Genomic DNA, 22,529 nt, shown 5'->3' with positions numbered 1-22,529 from the left:
CTGGTGGCTTCTTCTGGTCCTCCTTAAAGTCTAGAAAGATCCTTTTTTACAAGCCAGCTCGACCTTGGCTGAGGTTTGCGGGCACACAGGTCGCGGGTCGCAGGGCGCAGGTCACGGGTCTCAGGGTGCCCGCCTGGGCTGTTGGGAGCCATTTTCCCCGCTCGCCTCTCCAGGGCATGTCCTTACAGCCCGGCCTCCCTGAGGCTCCGCCCGTCACTTCTCCACCCTTGGCTGGAGGCAGCAACTCAGAAGATTCCAGAACTGAAGAAATTGAAGAAGAAACCACAGCATCCTCGTTAGGAGGTGAAGCTCTTTCGTGTGCGTGCGTGTGTGTGTGCGTGCGTGCGTGTGCATGCGCGTTGTGCGTGCGGCCGCCCGGTGAGGGACTCGCGTCTGCCATAGCACACGTGCCAGGCCGGGCAGTGGCCGGCGCCGGTCCGGCTTCCTCGCCACCCAGGCCGCCCCCGGGAGGAGTCCGGGCAGAGCGGCTGCTCCTCCGCGCTCGCCTCCTTCCTGTTTTCTTGCTTCTGGGGGACTCGTGGGACTGAGTGGCACGCCACTTCCCAGCCTGGGGGCCAGCGGGTCCCCAGAGGACGCGAGAGTGGGCTGTGAGGGCAGAGGCGGCCTTGGAGCAAAGGAGGCTGTGTGCAGGACCTCGGTGACGCGGGCCTCCCGCCCCGCCTCCCGTTGTGGGGCCTTGTGCAGCTGTGGTTGTACCCCGAGAGCCCAGGAGGCGCTCCCTGTCTCAGGGTCAGCGGGTTTGTAAGCTGCCGATGACATCTGCAAAGGCCCCTCGCGGCGGTGCCCGGCTGAGCGTCTGGCCGAGTAACGGGGGGACAGGAATCTGAGGGACACCTGCGGAGCGCACGCGGTGCCTTCGGGGCGCAGACAGTTCCGTAGACGGCGTTTCATCCGGGAGAAGGGCGCGGATGGCTGGTTACGTTACTGCGCGCGCCGCACTCAGCACGGCCAGCTCAGGAGCAGAGAACCGAGGGCGAGCGGCCCGGGTGCCCCGGGGTCCGGCCGCTCACCTGTCCCCCGCGTGGGCGGAGGACGCGGTGCCCGGGGCATTCGTCACGGCTCCCGAGGGCCTGGCAGGCGGGGTGGGGGTGGGTGCCCGGGCCTCCGGCGCCTTGGCTTCCGCCCCTGCCCGGGTCGGAGCCTGTCCTTCCTCGCTCCGGCGAGAGTCGGCTGTGCGTCCGGCGGCTCTGCCTGGACAGGGGACACGCTGCCTTGTTCCCGCAGCCTCGCGCCAGGCCCTGAGGGCAGGTGTGGGCGTCCCTCACGGAGTTGCCTTGCTGTGCCCTTTGCGGTTCTTACCAAGTAATGAGTCAGTTTGTCAGTTTCTATGAAAACAGGTTTTGGCTGGGACGTCGCTGAATCCGTAGACCAGGGTTGGGGGAGGGGTGAGGACCTCAAGATTGGAACAGAAGCCACCTCACCTTGTACTTGGGTCCCCACTGTCTCCCCTCTTGGCGACACCTTCGCAGTTTTAAACGTTCGTGGAGGAAAGGATTTTAAGTTTGCCTTAAATTACGCTGATACTTAGAATCTGGCCGTGGGATGGGGCTGGGCTGCCGTCCCGGGGAATAGGGGTTCGGGGCTGCTCGGGGCCCCAGATGGGGGTGGGAGGCAGGGCTCTGAGCTAAGGGCAGGGTGCCAGTTGGGGGTGGCCGGCTCCCCCACTGTGGAGTGACCACACTGGCCACACGTGGATGTGGCTCCGAGTTCTGCTGGAAACCAAGCCGGTGTGTCCCAGGCCCACCCCCCTGGGTGACACGGTGCAGCCCTGGACAGTGCGGGCTCCCTCGGTGCTCGTCTGTCCAGTCCCCAAGCAGCCGCCGCCCTATCCCAGAGCGCGGGCAGACCCCGGGCAGGGCGGACGCCCCCGCGACTTCCTGTGGCAGACGGGGTGTCCTCCGCCCGCCCCGGGGTGCCTGGCGCTTCAACGCGGCCTGAGCCCTGTGTTTTCCTGTCGACGCGGCAGCTCTGACCCGCCGGGTGGAGGGATTCGGGGAACAGCCTCGAAGTCCCCACGAATTACTCCTCAGAGGGGAAGGCGCCAGCTCCGCACCCGGCGAGGAAATGGCAATCGGAGGAAAGGCACAGGGCGAGGGAGGGTGCGGCGCGGTCACGGCTTCGCACGGCCCGGGCAGGTCCTGCCCCACGGGTGGGACCCCTCAGCGGGGTCCTGGTTCCCCCGCCATCACCCTCCCCCCAGCAGAAGCTACGAAGGACACCCCTGGCAGCAGCCAGCAGGGGACTTGTATCCGGGCTGTCGGGTTGCCGTGTGTGACAGTGCTGAGTTTCCCGAGTGTGACTGTCGGTGTTAGAAAATACCGCCACCCCTGCGGGACCCGCGGTGCTTGGCGGGAAGGGTTGTGACACATGCAGGGGACTCTGGGGTGGCACAGCCGAGAGGGGGCCGCGTGTGCATGCTGAGTGTGAGCGTGCTGAGTGTGAGCGTGCTGAGTGTGAGCGGGCTTGGGGGGGCCGCGTGTGCGTGCTGAGTGTGAGCGTGCTGAGTGTGAGCGTGCTGAGTGTGAGCGGGCTCGGGGGGGCCGCGTGTGCGTGCTGAGTGTGAGCGTGCAGAGTGTGAGCGTGCTGAGTGTGAGCATGCTGAGTGTGAGTGGGCTCGGGGGGGCCGCGTGCGCGTGCAGAGTGTGAGCGTGCTGAGTGTGAGCGTGGTCGGGGGGGCCGCGTGAGCATGCTGAGCGTGTGCGTGCTGAGCGTGAGCGTGCTGAGTGTGAGCGTGCTGAGTGTGAGCGTGCTGAGAGTGAGCGGGCTCGGGGGGGCCGCGTGAGCATGCTGAGCGTGTGCGTGCTGAGTGTGAGCGGGCTGAGTGTGAGCGGGCTCGGGGGGCCGCGTGAGCGTGCTGAGTGAGCGTGCTGAGTGTGTGCGTGCTGAGTGTGAGCGTGCTGAGTGTGAGTGGGCTCGGGGGGGCGCGTGTGCGTGCTGAGTGTGAGCGTGCCGAGTGTGAGCGTGCTGAGCGTGAGCGTGCTGAGTGTGAGTGGGCTCGGGGGGCGCGTGTGCGTGCTGAGTGTGAGCGTGCTGAGTGTGAGCGTGCTGAGTGTGAGCGGGCTCGGGGGGGCCGTGTGTGCGTGCTGAGCGTGAGCGTGCTGAGTGTGAGCGGGCTGAGTGTGAGCGTGCCGAGTGTGAGCGTGCTGAGTGTGAGTGTGCTCGGGGGGGCGTGTGTGCGTGCTGAGTGTGAGCGGGCTGAGTGTGAGCGGGCTCGGGGGGCCGCGTGAGCGTGCTGAGTGAGCGTGCTGAGCGTGAGCGTGCTGAGCGTGAGCGTGCCGAGCGTGAGCGTGCCGAGCGTGAGCGTGCCGAGTGTGAGCGTGCTGAGTGTGAGCGGGCTGCGTGTGAGTGTGCTCGGGGGGCGCGTGTGCGGGCTGAGCGTGAGCGTGCTGAGCGTGAGCGTGAGCGTGAGCGTGCTGAGCGTGAGCGGGCTGAGTGTGAGCGGGCTCGGGGGCGGCTGGGCTCAGGCAGGACCGAGTGGGCGGCGGGCAGCTCTGGGGGCAGAGAGAGCGGCGAGCGAGAGCCTGGGCTGCTGCCCGGGGGTCTGACCTCCTCTGCCCCACCCAGCCCAGACCCTCCCGGGCTCACAGACGGCCGCCACGGGGGACGGGAACGTTCGCAGCCCTGAGGACAGCCTGGAAGAGGTGAGGCCCCCTCCCCGGCCCAGAGCCGCTCCGTGCCTCGTGCCCGCGCACTGGCCTGACAGACCTGGCCTCACGCCCTTCCTCTCCATCCCCCGTGCCCAGCACGAGGTGGGCGTGCCTGGGGGGTTCTGGCCAGAGCACAAGCAGCACGTGGGCCGGGACGGGGGTGACCGGGCCGACCCGGCCGTGCGCCCACCCTGCACGTCCCTGCGTGATGCTGAGCCCAGCCCGGGGTGCCGGAGGGCACAATGGTGGGCGTCCAGACAGGCGTGCGTGTGGCCCCCAGCCTGCACCCTCCCCTCCCAGGACCCCGCAGGCCCGCTGGTGCCCGGCCCCGATGCACGACTTGTCCCTGGGCCGCAGGGACCCCCAGGCCCGCCAGGGAAGGATGGCGCCCCCGGAAGGGACGGCGAGCCGGTGAGTACATCTCGCCTTGGTCCCGCTGGGGCAGGGGCTCGGCAGGCGGGGAGAGGGTGTGGCCGAGCAGCTGGGCCCCGGGCCCCCCAAGATGGTGGGTCCTTTCCTGTGGGGGAGCTGGGGTGTCGGGAGGCAGAGGGAAGACGGTCCGGGACCCATTTCGCGGTCAGGTCGGTGGGGACAGGAGCGTGTGTGGCACTGTCGCTGACGGCTCCTCTCACACGTTGCAGGGTGACCCTGGGAAAGACGGAAGACCCGTAAGTGCGCGCTCGCCTGCGGCCGGAGGGGGCGTGCGGGGCCCGTCTGAGGGACGGACGGGGCACAATGCGCGTCTGGGGCCCGCGGGCCCCACAGCCAGCGACACTTTGCACTCAACATACTGAAGAGATGTTAACATGAAGCCATTTTGAAAAGGCAGCTTAACTTTTATTGAGAAAATGCAAAAAAAAAAAAAAAAAAATAGAGGACAGGAAGGACAGCCTGACCGCTGACGGAAACCCCTCAGGCTGGGTGTCCGTGCCGAGGCGCTGGGGTGGCCACCAGCAGGAGAGACACGGTTCTCAGAGCGGCGTGCAGTAATGGGGGGGGGGCGCCCCGGCAGCCGGACACGGGGGGGGGGGCGCCCCGGCAGCTGGACACGGGGGAGGGGCGCCCCGGCAGCCGGACACGAGAGCCCGCTAGAAGGCGTCCGAGTGAGAGGCCGTTCCACGTTGACAGCCGCATGGCCCTCGATCGGCTCCAGGCTCCATCTGCTCGGCACAGCTGGCGGCAAAGCTCCGACGTGACTGATGAGGCGTGTGAGGGGCGTGAGCAGCCTGAGGTGGCGTGGGGCTGTGGCCGAGCCGGGCTGCGTGCGTGCGTGGCCCGTCACCCGCGTGTGCACCCACGCACACGCGACGGGCAGAGACCGGCTCTGTGGCCAGGACGCCGTGGTCAGCTCCACGCAGGCGCTCTCTGTGCGACGGGGTCGTGCGTGGCCTCGGGGGCCCCGAGGTCCCTGGCGCCTGCCTCCAGCCCCACTCCCGGTGGTGGCACAGAGGTGCCTTCTCCCTGACTCGCTCCCTGACTCGCTCCCTGCCTCTGTCTTCCAGGGTGACACTGGCCCGCAGGGCTTCCCGGGAACCCCAGGAGACGTGGGCCCCAAGGGTGAGAAGGTGAGTGTGTGTCTGGGCTGGGGCTTGGGTGAGCGTGTTCTGGGGCCCCCCCCACCCCCTATCGTGGGCCGTGCCTTCTAGTGTGACAAGCATCCTCTGTCCCCAGGGTGATCCTGGGGTGGGGCCGCGAGGCCCCCCCGGGCCGCAGGGGCCTCCAGGACCTCCAGGGCCCCCCTTCAGCCAGGACAAGCTGGTGAGTTCACCCTGCGACCTCTCCCGCCATGGGGTCGGGTCCCTGTCCTGCAGGGGGCACTCTGTCTCCTGCCGAGCTTTCCAGCGCCTCACCCCGCACATCTGGGACCAGGGGGTGGGGGGGGGTGTGAGCCTGCGGGAGGCGCGTGGCCTGGGGTGGTGCTGGGGGCAGCACCGCGGGGGGCCCGCCTGGGCCCTGGGCGACGTGGCCTGGCTCTTCCCTCAGACCTTCATCGACATGGAGGGGTCCGGGTTCGGCGGCGACCTGGAGAGCCTCCGCGTGAGTGTCCCTCGGCCCGGTGGCCGCGGCCCCGCGTCTGGCGCACAGTGGACCCGTGGGCGGCGGGGCCGGATCGGGCGGGGCCGCCCTCGGCGCTGTTGCACACTCGGCTGTTCTGTGCTGTTCCCTGTCCAGGGCCCCAGAGGCTTCCCCGGCCCCCCCGGGCCCCCCGGCGTCCCAGGCCTGCCCGGACAGCCAGGCCGTTTCGGGGCGAACAGCTCAGCCACCCCAGGACCTGCAGGCATGCCCGGCGTGCCTGGGCGGGACGGGCAGCCTGGGCCCCCCGGCCCCCCGGTAAGGCCTGCCTCCCCTCAGCTGTCCTTGTCCCAGCAGGGTCGGCCGGGAATGGGGTGAACACAGGGTGGGGGCCTCTTCCTGTGCGGGCCCAAGCCCCTCAGCTCCCACGTGCTCCCCACGCCTTGCTGCTGCTCCCCACGTCCCCAGGGTGGGGGGAGGGGCCTGGTGGTTCTGGGCGGTGACTCTGGGTGACACCGTGCCGTCCCCGGGAGCAGGTCTCCCGGGGTCAGAGTGAACCCCGCTGCCCGAGGAACACGGGCCGTGTGGCCAGCTCGCCGTCCGCAGGACCTCAGAACCTGGCCGGCCCTGGCCCCTGGCCCCGGGGACACGGCCTGTGGCTGTCACCATGGTGACAGGGCCGCAGGAACCAGGCGCGCGCGGCTCGCGTTTGGCTCGGTGGCGTGGAGCCACTGCTGACGCTCGTGCCCCCTCGCGGGGGGGGGGGCGCCCCAGCACCGCGGCGAGGCAGCCCCCGGCACCAGTCTGCCGGCCGCCGCGCCCCGCAGCCCGATTGGCCGCTCGAGAGGAAGAAGGAAGGAGAACGTTTGCGCCCGAGCACAGCGGCCAGCGCGGCCCGCGCCCTCAGGACGCCTGCCCACCACGCCCAGCGCCGATGCCATCTGCTTTCTGTCCCCAGGGACCCCCGGGCTCTCCAGGAAGAGAGGGGCGACCGGGCGAGGCCGGCCAGAAAGGCAGCCTCGTGAGTCACTCCCCGGGGGCCAGGCGCCCGTGACCTCGAGCCACGCTGTGTGGCCGAGGGTGGTCGAGCCCGGATGCGTGGGGCGAGGTGTGGGGACCCTGCGGATGAGGAAAGCCACAGGACGCCGGGGCTGTGGCTGGCTTTGCGCCCACACGCGGCCGCAGTGCGGCAGCTCCCGAGGGCCGTGGCGCGGACATGGCGGGGTCTCCTTCCCAGTGTCGGGGCTGTCGCTGGCAGGAGCTTCCCGGCTGTGCAGTGTCCACGGGGCTGTGGGCGAGTGCTCTGGCCGGGCGCACGTGCCAACCACAGATGCTTGGGGACACTCCCGCGCGGCCCTTTCGGCAACGTGGCGCTGGGAGGACCTTCCTCCTGGGGTCCCCTGTGCCAGGGCCGAGAGGGACACACTTGCTTCAGCCGCGTGTCCTCTGGGGGTGGTGCAGGGCGGGAGAAAGGACGGTCGGAAGCCTTTGCATCAGGCATGGGACGGTGGCCTCGTGGGTGGGACCGAATGGGTTCTGGGCTGTGTGCCTCTCCCGGCTGCACGTCCCTGACTTTACAGTAATCGGTCTCTCTTTCCCGCAGGGCAAAGATGGAGCCCCAGGACTGAAGGTACAGACGCTCTTCCCGACTGGGACGGGCCGCGGGGTGGAGCTGAGCCCGCGAGGGCCCCGGGCGGGGCGGGTGGCCCAGGCGCTGGCTGTGGGTGTCGCGTTGGCCCTGTGGGATCCGGGACAGGTCCCAGTGCTCGGACACGGGAGGCCACCCTGCCTGGGGCCTCACTGCTGCGTCCATGACCCCCCCACGGGTGGCCCGAGGTCCCCACGAGGGTCCAGCCCCATGGGAGGACCGGGGGGCCTATCTGGGAACCGCCGAGCACGTCCGAGGCGGCGTCACCCGGGAAGCTGCCCGGCGTGAGGAGGGGGTGCCAGTGGCGTTGCAGAGCGGGTTAGAGGTCAGGAGGGGCCCGGAGGACGAGACGAGGCCCGGGGTGGGCACGTGAGTGCGTAGACGTGCACATGGGCGTGCAGGAACGTTACCTCGCCGGCTCCGCAGAATTGTAAGGAGCTTCGCGAGGAGACGTAGGTGCGCTGGGGACGCAGGGCCTGACACCCTGACGGCTGAGGGTGACGGCGTTCCTGCTCCCGTCTGCAGGGAAGCAGGGGGGACCCCGGCCCCGCTGGCGCGCCTGGAGAGAACGGCCTGACGGGAGCCCCTGGACCAGCAGGACCCCCGGGCCCCCCCGGGCCCCCCGGGCCCCCGGGCCCCGGGCTGGCTGCAGGGTTTGTGAGTGACGCTGCTCCCTGGCCCGCCCTGGATCCCCGCCTGTGACCCTGGGGCTGTGTGGGCTCGGAGGGACGGGCGTCTCCTGCCCCGCGGCGGGGCCGTGGGCGGTGGAGGGTGCCCAGGCCGCGACTGCCCCTCCTCGGAGACCGCACCCGCGTGTGATGCCGACATGCAGCCTGGTCTCCAGCGCGCCCTGGGGCTGAGCATGACCTCAATCCCGGGGGCCGCGCTGGTGCCCGGACGGCCCCTGTCCCAGGCGCCTGCTTCTTACCCGAGGGCAGGGACGGGTCGGCCGTGGCCAGGCGTCCCCCTCGGCCATGGCTGGGTCTCTGCTTGGGGCCAGTGGCTGGCCGTGGGGGGCCTCTCCCTGTGAGAAGGGGCACAGACCTGAGCCCCTCCTCTGTTCTCCCCCAGGATGACATGGAAGGTTCTGGGGGACCCTTCTGGCCGACCACCCGAGGTGCCGAGGGGCTGCAGGTACTGCCTCGGGGGTCTGGTCAGCCCTGGGGGCGCGGCTGCCTAGGGCAGAGGCTCCCTGCTGGGCCCCCAGGAGGGGAACAGGGCAGAGCGAGCCCTGGAAGGCGGGTCTTTCTGCAGAGTCAGTCGCTGAGTCCTGTGGCTCTGATCTGGGGGAGTCACAGAGTGTTGACCTGAGTGGAATGTTAATTAAGTGGGGCCCTCGCTTGAAGTCCCCGCCTCCTCCTGCCCCCCGGCGTGTGTGCCCTGGCGGGAGTCGCCTCACCCGGCCCTGGGTGGCGAGCACAGGCCACCCCTCGTGGGATGGCAGGGTGGGGTGCCGGCTGCTCACCCCGCCGTGCTGGGGAGGTGCTGCTCTCGGGCGGTGGGGGGCAGCAGGGCCACCTCACCGAGGCCTCTTCTCTGCCCGCAGGGACCGCCCGGCCAGCCCGGAGCCAAGGTCAGTGCCAGACGAGTTAGCGACGCCCCTCCCCCGCCGCCCTGCCCGGCAGGAGTCACGGGGGAGTGTGCAGAGCTCACAGAGGCTGGGGCCCCCGTCACCCGTCCTTCCCAGACCTTGCTCTTGGGGGCGTCCGGCCGTCTTCCTGAAACCGCATGGGGTGGCGCCCTTAGCTTCACACGGCCTTGTTTGCTGACTGGGGAGGAAAGGGGGCTTTGGGGAGGGACCCCGCAGCCTCTGCGACGGCAGATGGTGCCTGAGACCCTGGGAGCTCCCCTCGGGGCGCCCCATCTTTCCTCCCTGCGTGCTCTCGCCCCCACCTGCCCCTGGAGGACACGGACGCCCCCCCGGGGTGCTGAGCCAGTCGCGCTCTGCCCCTGGCCCCGGCACCCCGCACAGGTCCCCCCCGGGGTGCTGAGCCAGTCACGCTCTGCCCCTGGCCCCGGCACCCCGCACAGGTCCCCCCCGGGGTGCTGAGCCAGTCACGCTCTGCCCCTGGCCCCGGCACCCCGCACAGGTCGCCCCTGCTCACGCAGCCCTGGTTCTTAGAATGTCCTGCTTTGCTTTGCAGAGCGGGGACATTTCAAAAGTTGAGTTTTTAGAAGGACGTGCTTCTTTTAGTTCTCTTAAATTGGGAAAAGTAAAGTCACCTCAGAGTGGCCTCCCAGAGCAGGCCTAGCCATGCGCCCCGACGTGTGGCCATCCCCAGCTGTGCAGGGTCCCTCAGCCCTGAGCCGGGGGCGGGGGCGGTGTGAGCCTCCTGAATACCCCCCCCGCCTTCCTCGGAGGACGGGGGCACCCGTGGGGGTGGGGTGGGGGGCGAGGGGCCGGCCCAGCGCTGCACTCACGGGGCCTTTTACCCACTTCAGGGGGACCCTGGAATAGCGGGGCCACCAGGGGCCAAGGTAAGACCCTCGTCTCAGGCTCAGGCAGTGTCCGGGGCATCCCCAGCCCGGGTGGGCTGGGGTCCCAGGCTGGGCCCCCTCGGCCCCCTCGGCCCCGGCCCCTCGCGGCCCCCTGGGTGAGCCTGCGTGGGGCCACCCCGGAAGCCGGGCCCAGCACCGTTCTCTTGCTGTCCACTGCTTTGTCCTTGTGCCTGACTGTTCCTTAGAATTTAGGACCCGCCTGCCCCCAGGGCACCCCTAGGTTTCCCCGAGTCCTGGGACCTGCTCCCCCAGGCTCCGCAGCGTAAGCCGTGGGAGCCACACGAGCCCGCCGCCACCCTGGTCCCATTCTGTCCTCGGCCCCACGTGCCGCGTGGAGCCTGGTGTGCCCCACAGCACCCCAGCCCGTCACCCCCTGACACCGGCTCGCTGGACTGGGCCTGACCCACGGGCCTGTCCGTGTGTCCTTGGCAGGGAGGAGCTGGTGCAGACGGACCTCCCGGGTTCCCTGGCCTCCCGGGCAGAGAGGGCGTGGCCGGAGCCCAGGTGGGTGGCTGCCCAGGGCTGCCGGGGGTGGCACCCATGTCTCTGGGGGTCCCCTGACCCGGCTCTCTGTGCGCCGTGGGAGGACTCGGGGTCCGGGCTGCCTGTGGGTTTCTCGCGGTTGCCAGGCTCGGCGCAGGTCTCTGGGGAGGGGCTTGTGTTCCGCCTGTGACGAAGCCTTTCCTTCCTGTCTCTGTAGGGACCAAAAGGAGAAAAGGGGACCCCGGGGGAGAAAGTGAGTGGGGCTCAGGGTGTGCGGGCGGGACCCAGGGGCTACCCGTGGGGCCTCGGAGACGTGGGGTGAAGACCCCGAGGTCGTGGGGCTCTCAGGCCGGGGTGGGGCTCCGGGTGCTTCCTCGCACCCCGTGCACAGCTCTGCTCCCGCACACAGCCGGCACGCTGGACATGGCCTTCTTTTGCAGGGTGACCCAGGCAAGGACGGAGTGGGGCAGCCGGGCCCCCCCGGGCCCCCCGGAGTCCCGGGGCCCGTCATCTACCTGTCGGAGCAGGACGTAAGGACACTGTGTGGGCGACGTGCTCTGCCTGAAGCCCCGGCCACCCGTGGGGGCCAGGACTGTGTCGGTCAGGGCCACCCACCCTCCCCCTGCAGGGGGACCCCAAAGACCCTGGGATTTCAGGTCCTGGTTCTGCGGGGTTTCTCGGCCGTCGAAGCAGGGCTCTCTAGAGCTGCCCTATGGGTCGGAGGGTCACCCCTCCGGCTGCGGACATGTCTGCTCCGGCCCCCCGCGTCTGGCACGGGAGGCGGGGCCTCTGGGCCCCTCGTCTCAGGGTCATGGGCAGGAGGGGCCACCAGGAACAGCTTCGCTTCTCGCCTGAGGGCCCCTGAGGCGCGAGACCGACAGGCGTGGGAGCGTGGCCCTGTCCCCCGTCTGGTTCTGGTGTTGGCCTGTGGGCCTCGTGACGTAGCCGTGACGAGGGTGGGACCGTGGTTGTGACTTGGCTTTCCTTTCTGTCCGTGGCTCCATGCTTCCCTCCACCGCCTCGCGGGGAGAAGGTGGCGGCCAGCGCCCACGGGGCCAAGGTACGTGCTGCCCGCGGGGGTGCGGTCGCGGGCACTGGCGGCCGACCCCGCTGACCCTGCTCTCTCCCCGCAGGGCCAGCCGGGGTTCGCGGGCTTCCCCGTAAGTAGCGGAGCCCCTCAGGGTCTCTGGGTTGCGGGGAACCCCAGCACTGGGCGGGTGCGAGCAGAAGCCCCCGGTCCAGCACGGGCCTGGCGGGCAGGGCGCAGGGCCGGTCAGGACCAGGCAGCAGCCGTCACCGGGGTCCGGTCACCCGTGCGGCCTCTCACTGCTGCCTGTTCTCCCACAGGGACCAGCTGGGCCAAAGGGAGACCCGGGGTCTGGAGGCCAGCCGGGCCCCCCGGGGATGAAGGTGAGGGGCTCGGGGCCGCCTGTCTGGGCGTGGGTGCCCGAGGGGCTTGGCAGGGTGGGTGCAGGGCACCCCCGGAGCCGCCCCCTGACGCTGCCCCCTGCCCCCTGCCCCCTGCCCCAGGGCGAGAAGGGAGAGCCTGGCATGGTGTACGGCCCCGACGGCCACGGTCTGGCCCCTGCCCCCAAAGGAGCCAAGGTAAGGCGGCCACCTGGCCCTGCTCACTGGCTCGTGTCCAAGGGCTGGGGTCCCAGAGCCTTGCCTGCTTGTCCCTGTCCCAGCCACGGTGGGCGGCAGGTCCCAGCCCTTGCTCAGGAGGAAGCCCAGCGGGCTCCTTGGGGGGCCCTGGCAGCCCCACCCCTGGCAGGCGACCCCCAGACAGGCCCATGGGCGGGTCCAGGAGCAGCAGGACCCAGACCGCAGGTGGTCACGGGCATTGGCCTGCAGGGGCCCCGAAGACCCCAGGGCTGTTGGGGGTGGACCCCAGGCCCAGTGAGAACATGGCGGCCCCACCTGGCGTCCTACCTGAGATCAGGGTCGCCGTGACCCCAGCCAGGTGCGCCCTCTGCTGCTCCGTCCCTCCCGGGGCCAGCGCTTCGGGGGCCGCCCGGACAGCATCCAGAGGGCCGCGGGGCCCTCGGGCTGACGGGGTGACCTGCGGCCACCTGACTGTGCTTCTGGTTTGTGTTCAGGGCGAGCCTGGCCCCCGGGGACCCCTGGTGAGTACGCACGGGTGCTGTGCCCCGATGGGGCGCGCCCGCCATGCCTGGCTGCTGGGTGGCTGGGCACGTGTCCCAGCTGCACCTTTAAAGCTGGGACCGGTGTTGGGGCCACCGCGGGCGGTCCCTGCTCCCCGGGGTTGGCGGGGCCACCGCGGGCGGTCCCTGCTCCCCGGGGTTGGCGGGGCCACCGCGGGCGGTCCCTGCTCCCCGGGGTTGGCGGGGGCACCGCAGGCGGTCTCTGCCCCCCTCCAGCATGCTCCCCTCTCCGCAGGGCCCGTACGGACGGCCCGGACACAAGGGGGAGATCGGCTTCCCTGGACGGCCGGTAAGGACTGGGGCCTCCCGCAGCCCAGGCCCCAGCGAGTGGACGGGTCCTCCGCCCTGTGCCCCGGGGTGCCCTGCCTGTGCAGTGTCTCTGGGACCGAGGACCCCCCACCCCCCGGCCCATGGCCCAGAGGTGTCGACACCCTTGGGTGGGGAAGAGCTTCTGGCCCCAACTCCCGAGGGCCTGAGGGCTGGGGTGGGACAAGGTGGGTGGGAGGGCAGGTCCCCCTGGTGGGGACCAATGTCAGCACCCGACATGCCCCTCCCCAGGGTCGCCCTGGGATTAACGGATTGAAAGGGGAGAAGGGGGAGCCAGGAGACGCCAGCATCGGATTCGGTGTGCGGGTGCGTGTCCTGCGGGGACGGACGGGGGGGGCCGGGGTGCCCGGGACCCAGGTGGCCTCGGGTCCACGGGCTCGTCTCGGGGAGGCGGCCTCTGAGTGACCGACCCTGGGCTGTGACAGCCACGCCTGTGTCACACCCCAGGTGCACGCACAGCCCCAGCCCGCCGGGAGCGGGCCCCGCGGGGCTCTGGCAGAGGGGCCCCCGGCCGCGTGGCTGCTGGGCTCTGGAGGCCCCTCACCCAGCACCCCGTCGTGGTTTGCCGTGACTCTGCCGACCTTTAAGCCAAGGGTTTATTTTAGTGCCATCGGCAGGTTGGCCGTGTCACCCTGAGGCTCAGGGCTGGCGTCTGATACGCTGCCTGCCACACTCTGCGTTCGCTCCTGAAGGCCCCGCCCGGTCCCCGCCCCGCCCGCTCCCCGCCCCGCCCGGTCCCCGGGAGCCGTCTGGGCCTCTGGGCAGTGCTACTGAGCCCGGGGTTCCAGCCATCCGCTCCTCCAATTCTTCCTCCGCGGCGGGTTCTTGCCGAGGCCGCCTTCCTTCCTGCAATTTGCCTGTCTCAGGGAAAGTCGGGGACAGAAGGCGACGCCGTGCGGGGTCCTGAAGTGCCGACAGAGTCAGGGTCACGCCTGCCATCTGGGAAGACAGGCTCTTGGGCTGTTAGCGCCGCAGAGTTTCAGCGGCAGACACGCCTGGCTGCGGGCGCCCCGGCCCTGCGGGCTGCGTCCTGCGGGCTGCGTCCTGAGGGCCTGCGCCCTGCGGGCCTGCGGGCTGCGTCCTGAGGGCCTGCACCCTGCGGGCTGCAACCTGCGGGCCTGTGACCTGCGGGCCTGCGTCCTACGGGTGCCCTGGCCCTGCGGGCCTGCCTCCATGCTGCCCCCTCCCCCTCGGCCGCGGTCTGGACGTGGCTTGGGAAGTGACCACGGTGATGTTCAGAAATGCTGCCCACTCTGCCACCCTGGGCAGTGTCGTTGGCCTGGCTGCGAATGTGACTGACCACGGCTTTCTGTCCCCCACGCAGGGCCCGCCTGGCCCCCCAGGACCCCCCGGTCCCCCGGGTGTCCCCGGGACTCCTGTCTATGACAGCAACGTAAGTCGCCCGGCACTTACTCTTCCTACCCACCCCGTGACAGAGCCCATGGTGGCCACCGCATTCTTTCCTGCCACTGACCTCCAGGCTGGGGCCCAGCCAGGGAGAGCCAGCCCAAGCCGTGTGGGTCGGGGGTACTCCTGGGAGGCAGTGGGTGGTGGCCCCGGGCCACCTGCCCTGTGGGCAGCAGTGCCTGCAGTCGGTCACGGCCAGGGCGGGGGCCCATCTGCCAGGCACCTGAGCCCAGAGCCCTCCAGCCCCCTGCGGGGTGGACGTCCCCAGTTCACGAGGCTCAGAGGTGTGACGGATCCCGCTGGGGGCACGTCACCTCACCACGTCTTCTCTCTTGCTTCCTCTACCCCGTCTTGGTGTGGGGTGGCTGAGGGGTGGGGCGCCTGTGGGGTCTCTCAGGGCTTCTGGGCTCAGAGACCCCTGGGTGGGCGGTCGCCTCGGTTTCCAGAACGTCTCCCTCACCCACCAGCTCCGCCCGTTCTTTGCAGGCGTTTGTGGAGTCCGGCCCCCCTGGACCTCCGGGACTGCCAGGTGAGGGCGCCTAGGCCTGGGGCAGAGCCGGGGGGCCCTTCGGAGGGACGCCAGACGCCCCAGGGCTTGGCACACGGATTTGCGGGATCTGACCGTGGACCGGAGTGGACACCTAGCAGCCACTCCCTTGCTGCCCACAATTCCGATCCGGCTCCGTGCCGAATGGGAGAGGCACGGCCTCTGGGAGCAGGCCCGCCTGGTGCAGCCCCTGGGCGGGCCACCGAGCACCAGCTCGTCTAGCTCAGACAGTCCCCAAGCCCACGTGCTGTCCCCCTCCTGGGACCAGGCCTGGCCCAGTGCACTCAGGGCCCGCCAGGGTCGGGGGCATGGTCTTCACATTCAACAATGGGCACTGGGGTCTCTGTCCCTCCAGGTCACCAAGGGCCTTCTGGACCGAAGGGGGACAAAGGAGAAGTGGGCCCTCCCGGAGCTCCAGGTGAGGCCGCTCTGGGTGGCCCTGGGCCGAGGTACCGTCCTACCCTCCTGGAGGGGGGAAGCAAGGTGACGGCCGGACAGGTGTCCGTCACCCCAGTGCCGAGGGGCAGGGCTGGGCTCCAGGGCGTGCCTCCCCGAGGACCCCGGCACCGTGACAGGGTCGGCAAGGGGCCCCTCAGGGAGCCGGAGGTGCCGCGGAGATGCGGGGTGAGGTGCAGTGAAGCCACAGCCACCTCTGACGGGGAGGAGGAAGACGGCGTAGGAACCGTCCAAGAGACGGCAGGAGAGGCGAGGGACGGGCCGCCCGAGGGGCCGGCGCAGCCAGGGACCGGAACGGGCGGAGTGCTCCCCGGAGGGCCGGGATGAACACGCCGCCGCCCGGCGCGCCCCCGCGTGTGCGTGTGGGAAGCCAGGCCGCCAGGCCGCAGGGCAGAAACGGTGCCAGAAATGGAACCTTCGCAACGATAAGAACCCGCCGAAGAGGGGGAAAATGCCCCAAATCTGTACGCGCCTAACAACGTAGGTTCAAAACGTAGAAAGCAAACATCGTGGAGAAAAGGAAGAACGCACACCCACCGTTACGAGGGAGATTGTAACCGGGCCTTCAGCGAGCAGCAGGACCCGCAGACGGGCCTGTCGGGAGGCAGCGGGTCTGGCAGGTGGCACCCTGGCCCAGGGCCTGGAGCCAGCGCGGGGCCCCAGCGTGTTCCCCACGGGGGCCCCGCCGGCCGAAGCGAGTCTGCAGGCCATGAAGAGCTGGTGTCCTGCAGCCGTCCGCTGACCGGCAGAGGCGAGCAGGGGGCCCCCACGGAAGACACTCCGCACGGCGCCTTCCGGGCACAGAGAAGCCCGGATGCAGTGCACGGGACTCCTGCATCTGAGGCGCAGGGTGCCGACACCAGGTCGCGAGGTGCAGGGGCCCTGAGCCCCCACCCTGCTCCCCGCGGTGGCCCTGGAGCAGCGCGACCCCCACACGAAGCAAGGGAGCCCGGACGGGAGGCAGGTGTCAGCATGGGAGCCAGGCCACCCTGGGTGGCCGTGGAGTTCCCTGCGACGGCTGAGGCAGAGCCCGGAGCCGGGCTCCCGCCCATGGGGGGGGGCGTCATCCAGCCCTCCCTGGCCCCGCGGTATCCATCTTCCAGCTCTACTGGGTTTCCAGGGGGAAGGTCATGGGAGAAGGTTAACCCAAGGTCACTCGTTAGCTATTCCCAAAACCACAGTCTCCTAAGTAGAGTGTCTTGCTAAGCGTCCAGTTCAAGAAGCTAGAAAACAAATAGCAAATTTAACTTGAAGCAAATAGATGGAAGAAAACAGTAAAGGTCAGAAGTGAATTAAAAGACATGTGAAAACCGGGAAGCACCAAGGAAGTCAAAACGCCCGAAGTCGGCCCTTCGAAGGGACCGGTCATGCTGACTCTCCCCTTGCCGGCCCGACGGGGCGAGGAGGCAGCCGCGGGCGCTGCCGGGAGGGGCCGCCCTGCGGCCCGGCGGTCCGGTGTCCAGCAGGCAGCTCGCCGGCCGGCCGCGGTGGGGGCGGGGCCGCCGGGCCAGAGGCGGGAGGGGAGGCGCGCGGCGCCCCTTTTTGGAAAGGAGGAATAAACCTCTTCGACACCCGCAACCCAAAAGGAGCTGCGAGGAGACTGTCGGAACGAGCAAGTAGATTTCCTGAGGTCACGAGGACCCTTTGCGGGATCGATGGCCGGTCGGAAACAAAATGGAAAAGGCCGGAGGGCTGGGTGCTGCGGAGGGGGCAGCGCGCGGCCGCAGGGGTCAGAAGATGCGCACTTTCGGGGATGAGGCGCCGAGCCCTGGGGCGTGGTGGGTGACAGGTGACCCTGCCAGGGGGTGTGGGTGCTCGAAAGATGCCAAGAGGTGGGGCCTCCAAGTCCTTTCACAAGGGGAAAAAGTCGTTTCCTTTTCCTCACATCCACGTGAGGCGACGGACGTCAACTGACCTGTGGTGGCTGCTCGCCGCCCACCGGGCACGCCCCGGCGCCGTGAGCAAGACCCTGAAGTGACGAGGGAGGAGCATGCTGTGTGGCAGAATCCACACGGAGACACAACAGTTAGAGAGAAACAGGACGGGGTGGGGGGCCGTGAGCGGCAGACGGGGCCGGACGCCCCCCCGCTGAGGCCCCACGCAATCTCTCCCGCAGGGCAGTTCCCGCTCGACCTCTTCCAGCTGGGGGCCGAGATGAAGGTGGGTGGCACCCCCTCCCCGCGCTGAGCGCTGCCCGGAGCACCGCCACTGGGCACCCCACGCAGCGCTGGCCGTCTGCGGAGCGGCTTCGCGGGCCCGCTCGTGTGCTGCGGAGGGCCGCCAGGCCCGGCCCCAGAGGCCTCCAGCTGCCCCGCCCCCCCAGCTCAGGGCTCGTGGGGTCAGCACCGGCACTGTGCCAGCCACGGGAGCCGGACTGCCGCAGACAAGCCTTTCTGTCCACAGGGAGAGAAGGGTGACCGGGGGCATGCCGGGCAGAAAGGGGAGAGGGGCGAGCCCGGGGCCGGCGGGTTCTTCGGCTCCAGCATTCCCGGTCCACCCGGCCCACCGGGCTACCCTGGGATCCCGGTAAGCTGCCCACACACATGCCCGCCCAGGCCTGTCCTAGAGCTCGTGTCCCCGGGGGCCCTGGGGCCAGGAACCAAGGGCAGAGCCGTGGGTGCCCTGCAAGGTGGGCCCTGAGTGCCCCGTCCTGGCTGGCTGTCCCTGGGTGGGGCATGGCAGGCCCAGTGGGGGCACAGCCACTGACCCCCTAGGGCAAGCTCACGGACCTCCAGCCAGCAGGGGAGTGCGGGTCGGGGTGGAGCCTCCTGAGCCCTCCCCTCTGCGCCTGACCTGCTGGCACCGTTCCTGCCCAGCAGTACCCACTGAGGCCCCCAGGAGACCATCTGCCCTGAAAGAGTCCTGGGGAAAGTGGGGGACGGAAGGGACTGAGGGCCCTTGGCAGCTGCTCTGACCCACGGTTGTTGAGGGGCGGGGGTCCCAGACCCTCAGGCCTGGGCAGGAAGCCGATGCACTCAGAGACCGTCCCCCTGCACGGGCTCTGGGCAGAAGCAGCCCAGCCCCTCGAACTTGCTTGCATGGTCGGGGGGCCGTGGGTCACCGCGCCGTTCCACTCTCCACCCTAGGGTCCCAAAGGGGAGAGCACTCCAGGCCAACCCGGCCCACCTGGACCTCAGGGACCCCCTGGCATCGGCTATGAGGGGCGCCAGGGGCCTCCCGGCCCTCCAGGGCCCCCAGGGCCCCCAGGCCCCCCCTCCTTTCCTGGCCCCTACAGGCAGAGTAAGTCCGGGCCAGGGAGGGGCCGGGGCGTCAGCCTCCTCCGGCTGGGCCCAGCCAGTTCCCACCCCTGCTTCCTCTTTTACAGCTATCAGCGTCCCTGGACCCCCAGGCCCGCCCGGGCCCCCAGGCCCCCCCGGAACCATGGGCACCTCCTCAGGGGTAAGCAGCCCCTGCCCTGCTAGACCCTCAGCACCTAGTGGCCCCCGGCCACCCGCCCTCCGGAGTCCCGGGTGGCCCACAGAGACCCGGCCCGCCTTGCCCGGGTCGCACAGAAGCCAAGGTGTGCACGCTGGAGCAGTGGGGGCGCGCGGGGGGCTCCCGCCGAGCCCCTCGCCCTCCTTCCCGAGGGCGGTCTCAGCCACGTGCTGTCTCGGGGTCCTTGGGGGCCAGCCAGTCGTAAGGACCGTCCCTTGTCAGGGGCGGCCGTATCGCCCGCCCTGCACCCCAACATGCCCACGTGCAGCCCCCCGAACGCCCTGCCCTGTCAGGGCCACGTCACCCCCGCCCTGTGTGCCTGAGGCCGCCAGGCTGTGCGGCAAGTTCCCACCGGCCCGGGCCTCCCACAGGTGAGGATCTGGCCCACGTACCAGACCATGCTGGACAGGGTGCCCGAGCTGCCCGAGGGTTGGCTCATCTATGTGGCCGAGAGAGAGGAGCTGTACGTCCGTGTCCGGCACGGCTTCCGGAAGGTCCTGGTGAGTGCCGGAGGCCTTCCCCTGCACATGGGAGGGCAGTGACCTCTGGCTTCACTCAGGGGGGCAGGGGCAGGACGGGGAGAAATGCCAGGTGGGGAGGGCCTGCGGGGCGGAGCGATGCCCCCGCCCGGGGCCCTCGGGAAGATCCTGCCCGGCAGACGCCACCGGGGCAGCGACAGCCACAACTCAGGCTGCTTTTTTAAGTCAATAGACTGTTTCGTGAGCAGTTTCAGGAGGACGGGAGTGGCCCCCACTCGACGGCACACGCATGTGTTAGGCGTGTCGCATGCCAGGCTCAGACGCAGCCACGCTGGCTCCCGTGGCGGGGAGGACGGGGCTGGGCAGCTGGCAGGGAGTGCTGCCCGGCTGTGGGCTGGTCACGCAGAGGTGGCTGGGGTGACCCTGTGCTTTCTTCCAGCTGGAGGCCCGGACGTCACTGCCGCGTGGGACGGTGAGCCCGCATCTCCCCACCCCTGCTGGCTTCGGGACGCATGTCCCAGCTTTTCAGGTGGCTGGGGCACAAGGGGTGTATGACAGTGGCCGTTTGCTCTGCCTCTAGGGGTAGGGTGCTCAGACCGCGGGGGTCGGGCGCTCAGGCCGCGGGGGTCGGGCGCTCAGGCCGCGGGGGTCGGGCGCGCTCAGGCCGCGGGGGTCGGGCGCTCGGACCGCGGGGGCCGGGCGCTCGGACCGCGGGGGGCGGGCGCTCAGGCCGCGGGGGTCGGGGTGGGGAGCCGGGGCGCACAGACTGCGCCGGGGGGGGGGGGGGAGGGGAGGGCACAGACTCCGCTGCCCTTCCTTCAGCCCATGCTGTTCGTTGGTCTGTCATTGCTCACCTGGAGTGCAGGGCACAGGGACAGAGGCTTCCAGGCCGGAGGCAGCGGGGACAGGGACGGGGCTGGGGGGCGGGGCTGAAGCACTCGCACTCCCAGAGTCGCTGTCGTGCCCCTGTGCTGCGGGCTCCCTGGAGCAGAAGGCGTGGCTCCTCGAAGGGCCCAGGCGAGGCCGTGCGAGGTTGCGTCGGGTTCTGCGTGAGCCCGTCGGCCATGGCGAGCCCATGCGCTCATTCATTCGTCAAGCACCCAGCACCGAGTCAGGGGCCCCCTCACACGCCAGGCACATCCTGGGCACGGGGCGCGGCTGCGCATGAAAAGGCAAAGGCGCCCCCCCCCCCCGCGTGTGGAGCTGGCACGTGGGGGACGAGCCGCACAGGCAGCAGGTGTGCTAGTCTTCATCCCGTGAAGTGTGACACGTGACCACGTAAATGTGGCTGTTTGGTGTAACTGTACGTATGAACTCATTACATCATAAATCGTAACCAGGTAATAGGTACCTAGCATAGGCACATAAGTCACACTCAGAGAATACAGTGTGTCAGAGGCATTCGCGGCTGTGGGAACAGACAGGTGGGACTCAGTGGGGTGCAGGGTTGAGACTAAGGTGGAGGTGGTCTCTGGCGGGCGCCAAGCCGAGAGGCTGGGGGCGGAGTGCATGGGCCCGCTGGTGTCTGGCCCCCGGGCCACAGCGGGGCAGCAGCTTCTGAGCGTGGCGGAGCCAGCGGGTGTGTGTGTGTGTGTGTGTGTGAGCAGTGGGCCATCGACTTGATCGGGGTGTAAACAGGCTGGCCCGGCTCCCCGGCTCTGGGTCCCACCTGGCTCTCAGCACCCCAGCTCAGCACTCCCAGCCACGAGCACAGCTGGGTACCGGCGAGGGGGCGCTCCGGGATGGGCAGGGGGGCGGGCAGGGCCCAAGGGGCTGTGCGGGGACCGGCGGCCGCAGGAGCCCTGCATGCACCCCCACCCCTTGGTCTGCAGGAGAACGAGGTGGCTGCCTTGCAGCCCCCGCTGGTGCAGCTGCACGAGGGCAACCCACACCCGCGGGGCGAGCTGCCCCCCTCCACCGCACGGCCCTGGCGGGCGGACGACGTCCTGGCCAGCCCCCCACGCTGGCGAGACCCCCAGCCCTACCCTGGAGTCCCGCACTACGGCTCCTACGTGCAGCCCTGGCCGGTGCGCCCCACGGGCACTCCAGCCCACCCCCACCAGGACTTCCGGCCAGTGGTGAGTGGCCCTCGCCACGTGCCCACCAGCCTGTGCTCACAGGGAGGGTCCTCTGGGCCTGGGCTGCCCTCTGGTGCTGCTGGCAAGGCCTGTCCCTGCTTATGTCCTGGGCCACTGCAGGGGGCAGTGCTGGGGGGGGGGGGAGGTACTGCAGAGCCTCTTCACTGAGGTGGTTGGTGAGGCCCAAGGACAGGGACTTATTTGGGACAGGGATGGGGGCGACCTAATGGTGGCCACTCCAAACTGACCGCACCCCCTCTAGGGACAAATGCTGCTTCCCAGGCCTGGCCTCTGCCCAGACTCGCCCCTACTGCCCACTGGGAGGGCCCCGGCGGGGGCGGGGGGAGGGGCGGGCCGGGCGGCGGGATCGCCACGGCCGGCGGCTGACCACGCCTCCTCCGCAGCTGCACCTGGTGGCGCTGAATGGGCCGCAGCCGGGCGGCCTGCGCGGCATCCGCGGGGCGGACCTCCAGTGCTTCCAGCAGGCGCGGGCCGCGGGGCTAGCGGGGACCTTCCGCGCCTTCCTGTCCTCGCGCCTGCAGGACCTGCACAGCATCGTGCGCCGCGCCGACCGCGCCGCCGTGCCCGTTGTCAACCTCAGGGTGGGTGTGGCCCCGGCCGGGGGCGGGGCACTGGGCAGCCCACTGGGGCCGCCCCCAGGCACCCACACGCCCCGGTGGCTTTGTCTCCCCCTCCCCCCCTTCCTCCCCCTCCGCCGGGTCCTGGTGTCCTGGGTTCACCTTAGGTCATGAGGCCCTCAGCATCCCCCACCCCGCCACGGGCTGGGAAGCGCCCCGCCCCACAGGGCCTGCGCATGCATTTCGGGACCACCAGAGCCTCCCAGACCCGGGGCCCGGGCCAGGAGCGTGCCTGGGGGTGACCACTCCCGGGAGGCGCGTGGTCAGAGGCGCCTGGCAGCCTGGGCTCTGGCGGAGGTGACCAGAGATGGAACAAGGTGCCCCGCCCTGCAGGACGAGGAGCTGTTTCCCAGCTGGGGGGCCTTGTTCTCCGGTTCCGAGGCCCAGCTGAAGCCTGGAGCCCGCATCCTCTCCTTTGACGGCAGAGACGTTTTGCAGCACCCCGCCTGGTAGGTGTGCCCGTGAGCGGCCGCCGGCTCTGGGTCACGTGAGCCATGCCGCCCTGCGTGTCTGCCGCGGGGGCGCCAGTGAGGACAGCGTTCCCGGTGGCGCGTGGGAAACCCCGTCGCCGGCCTGCTGCCACGCCCCCCTCCCGCCCCGCCATGGGCTGGCGGCTGACCAGCTGGCCGCTGGTCATTGCGCGCCACCGCCGCGCTGGCTGCTGTAAATCGCCCCACGCGGAGTCT

The 22,529-nt window shown here is 70.1% G+C and overlaps 1 protein-coding gene across 5 annotated transcripts in view; it reads left to right on the top strand.

The window, feature by feature from the left end:
• Window positions 1-22,529, top strand: part of COL18A1 (collagen type XVIII alpha 1 chain) — a 36,549-nt gene that overhangs the window by 13,286 nt on the left and 734 nt on the right. For 2 of the 5 annotated variants that reach the window (XM_036238089.1, XM_036238086.1), the window contains exons 5-40: window positions 174-303; window positions 3,586-3,662; window positions 3,969-4,079; window positions 4,310-4,336; window positions 5,171-5,233; window positions 5,340-5,426; window positions 5,652-5,705; window positions 5,841-5,999; window positions 6,640-6,702; window positions 7,285-7,311; window positions 7,855-7,986; window positions 8,401-8,463; window positions 8,876-8,902; window positions 9,772-9,807; window positions 10,261-10,332; window positions 10,529-10,564; window positions 10,752-10,841; window positions 11,345-11,371; window positions 11,445-11,471; window positions 11,659-11,721; window positions 11,842-11,916; window positions 12,411-12,437; window positions 12,712-12,765; window positions 13,035-13,109; window positions 14,128-14,196; window positions 14,697-14,739; window positions 15,113-15,175; window positions 17,330-17,373; window positions 17,617-17,739; window positions 18,300-18,453; window positions 18,539-18,612; window positions 19,020-19,148; window positions 19,567-19,674; window positions 20,960-21,205; window positions 21,610-21,807; window positions 22,177-22,292. In XM_036238089.1, coding sequence (XP_036093982.1) covers window positions 174-303; window positions 3,586-3,662; window positions 3,969-4,079; window positions 4,310-4,336; window positions 5,171-5,233; window positions 5,340-5,426; window positions 5,652-5,705; window positions 5,841-5,999; window positions 6,640-6,702; window positions 7,285-7,311; window positions 7,855-7,986; window positions 8,401-8,463; window positions 8,876-8,902; window positions 9,772-9,807; window positions 10,261-10,332; window positions 10,529-10,564; window positions 10,752-10,841; window positions 11,345-11,371; window positions 11,445-11,471; window positions 11,659-11,721; window positions 11,842-11,916; window positions 12,411-12,437; window positions 12,712-12,765; window positions 13,035-13,109; window positions 14,128-14,196; window positions 14,697-14,739; window positions 15,113-15,175; window positions 17,330-17,373; window positions 17,617-17,739; window positions 18,300-18,453; window positions 18,539-18,612; window positions 19,020-19,148; window positions 19,567-19,674; window positions 20,960-21,205; window positions 21,610-21,807; window positions 22,177-22,292 — 2,969 coding nt within the window. The remainder of the gene's footprint in view (window positions 1-173; window positions 304-3,585; window positions 3,663-3,968; window positions 4,080-4,309; window positions 4,337-5,170; window positions 5,234-5,339; window positions 5,427-5,651; window positions 5,706-5,840; window positions 6,000-6,639; window positions 6,703-7,284; window positions 7,312-7,854; window positions 7,987-8,400; window positions 8,464-8,875; window positions 8,903-9,771; window positions 9,808-10,260; window positions 10,333-10,528; window positions 10,565-10,751; window positions 10,842-11,344; window positions 11,372-11,444; window positions 11,472-11,658; window positions 11,722-11,841; window positions 11,917-12,410; window positions 12,438-12,711; window positions 12,766-13,034; window positions 13,110-14,127; window positions 14,197-14,696; window positions 14,740-15,112; window positions 15,176-17,329; window positions 17,374-17,616; window positions 17,740-18,299; window positions 18,454-18,538; window positions 18,613-19,019; window positions 19,149-19,566; window positions 19,675-20,959; window positions 21,206-21,609; window positions 21,808-22,176; window positions 22,293-22,529) is intronic. The other 3 variants (XM_016143538.2, XM_036238087.1, XM_036238088.1) reach the window with 3 other exon arrangements.

This window comes from Rousettus aegyptiacus, unplaced genomic scaffold, assembly GCF_014176215.1.
Source record: "Rousettus aegyptiacus isolate mRouAeg1 unplaced genomic scaffold, mRouAeg1.p scaffold_m13_p_20, whole genome shotgun sequence".
In the NCBI taxonomy this organism is placed as follows: domain Eukaryota; kingdom Metazoa; phylum Chordata; class Mammalia; order Chiroptera; family Pteropodidae; genus Rousettus; species Rousettus aegyptiacus.
The sequence above is the reverse complement of the archived record's forward strand: the minus strand, read 5'-3'. Positions and strand labels throughout refer to the sequence as shown.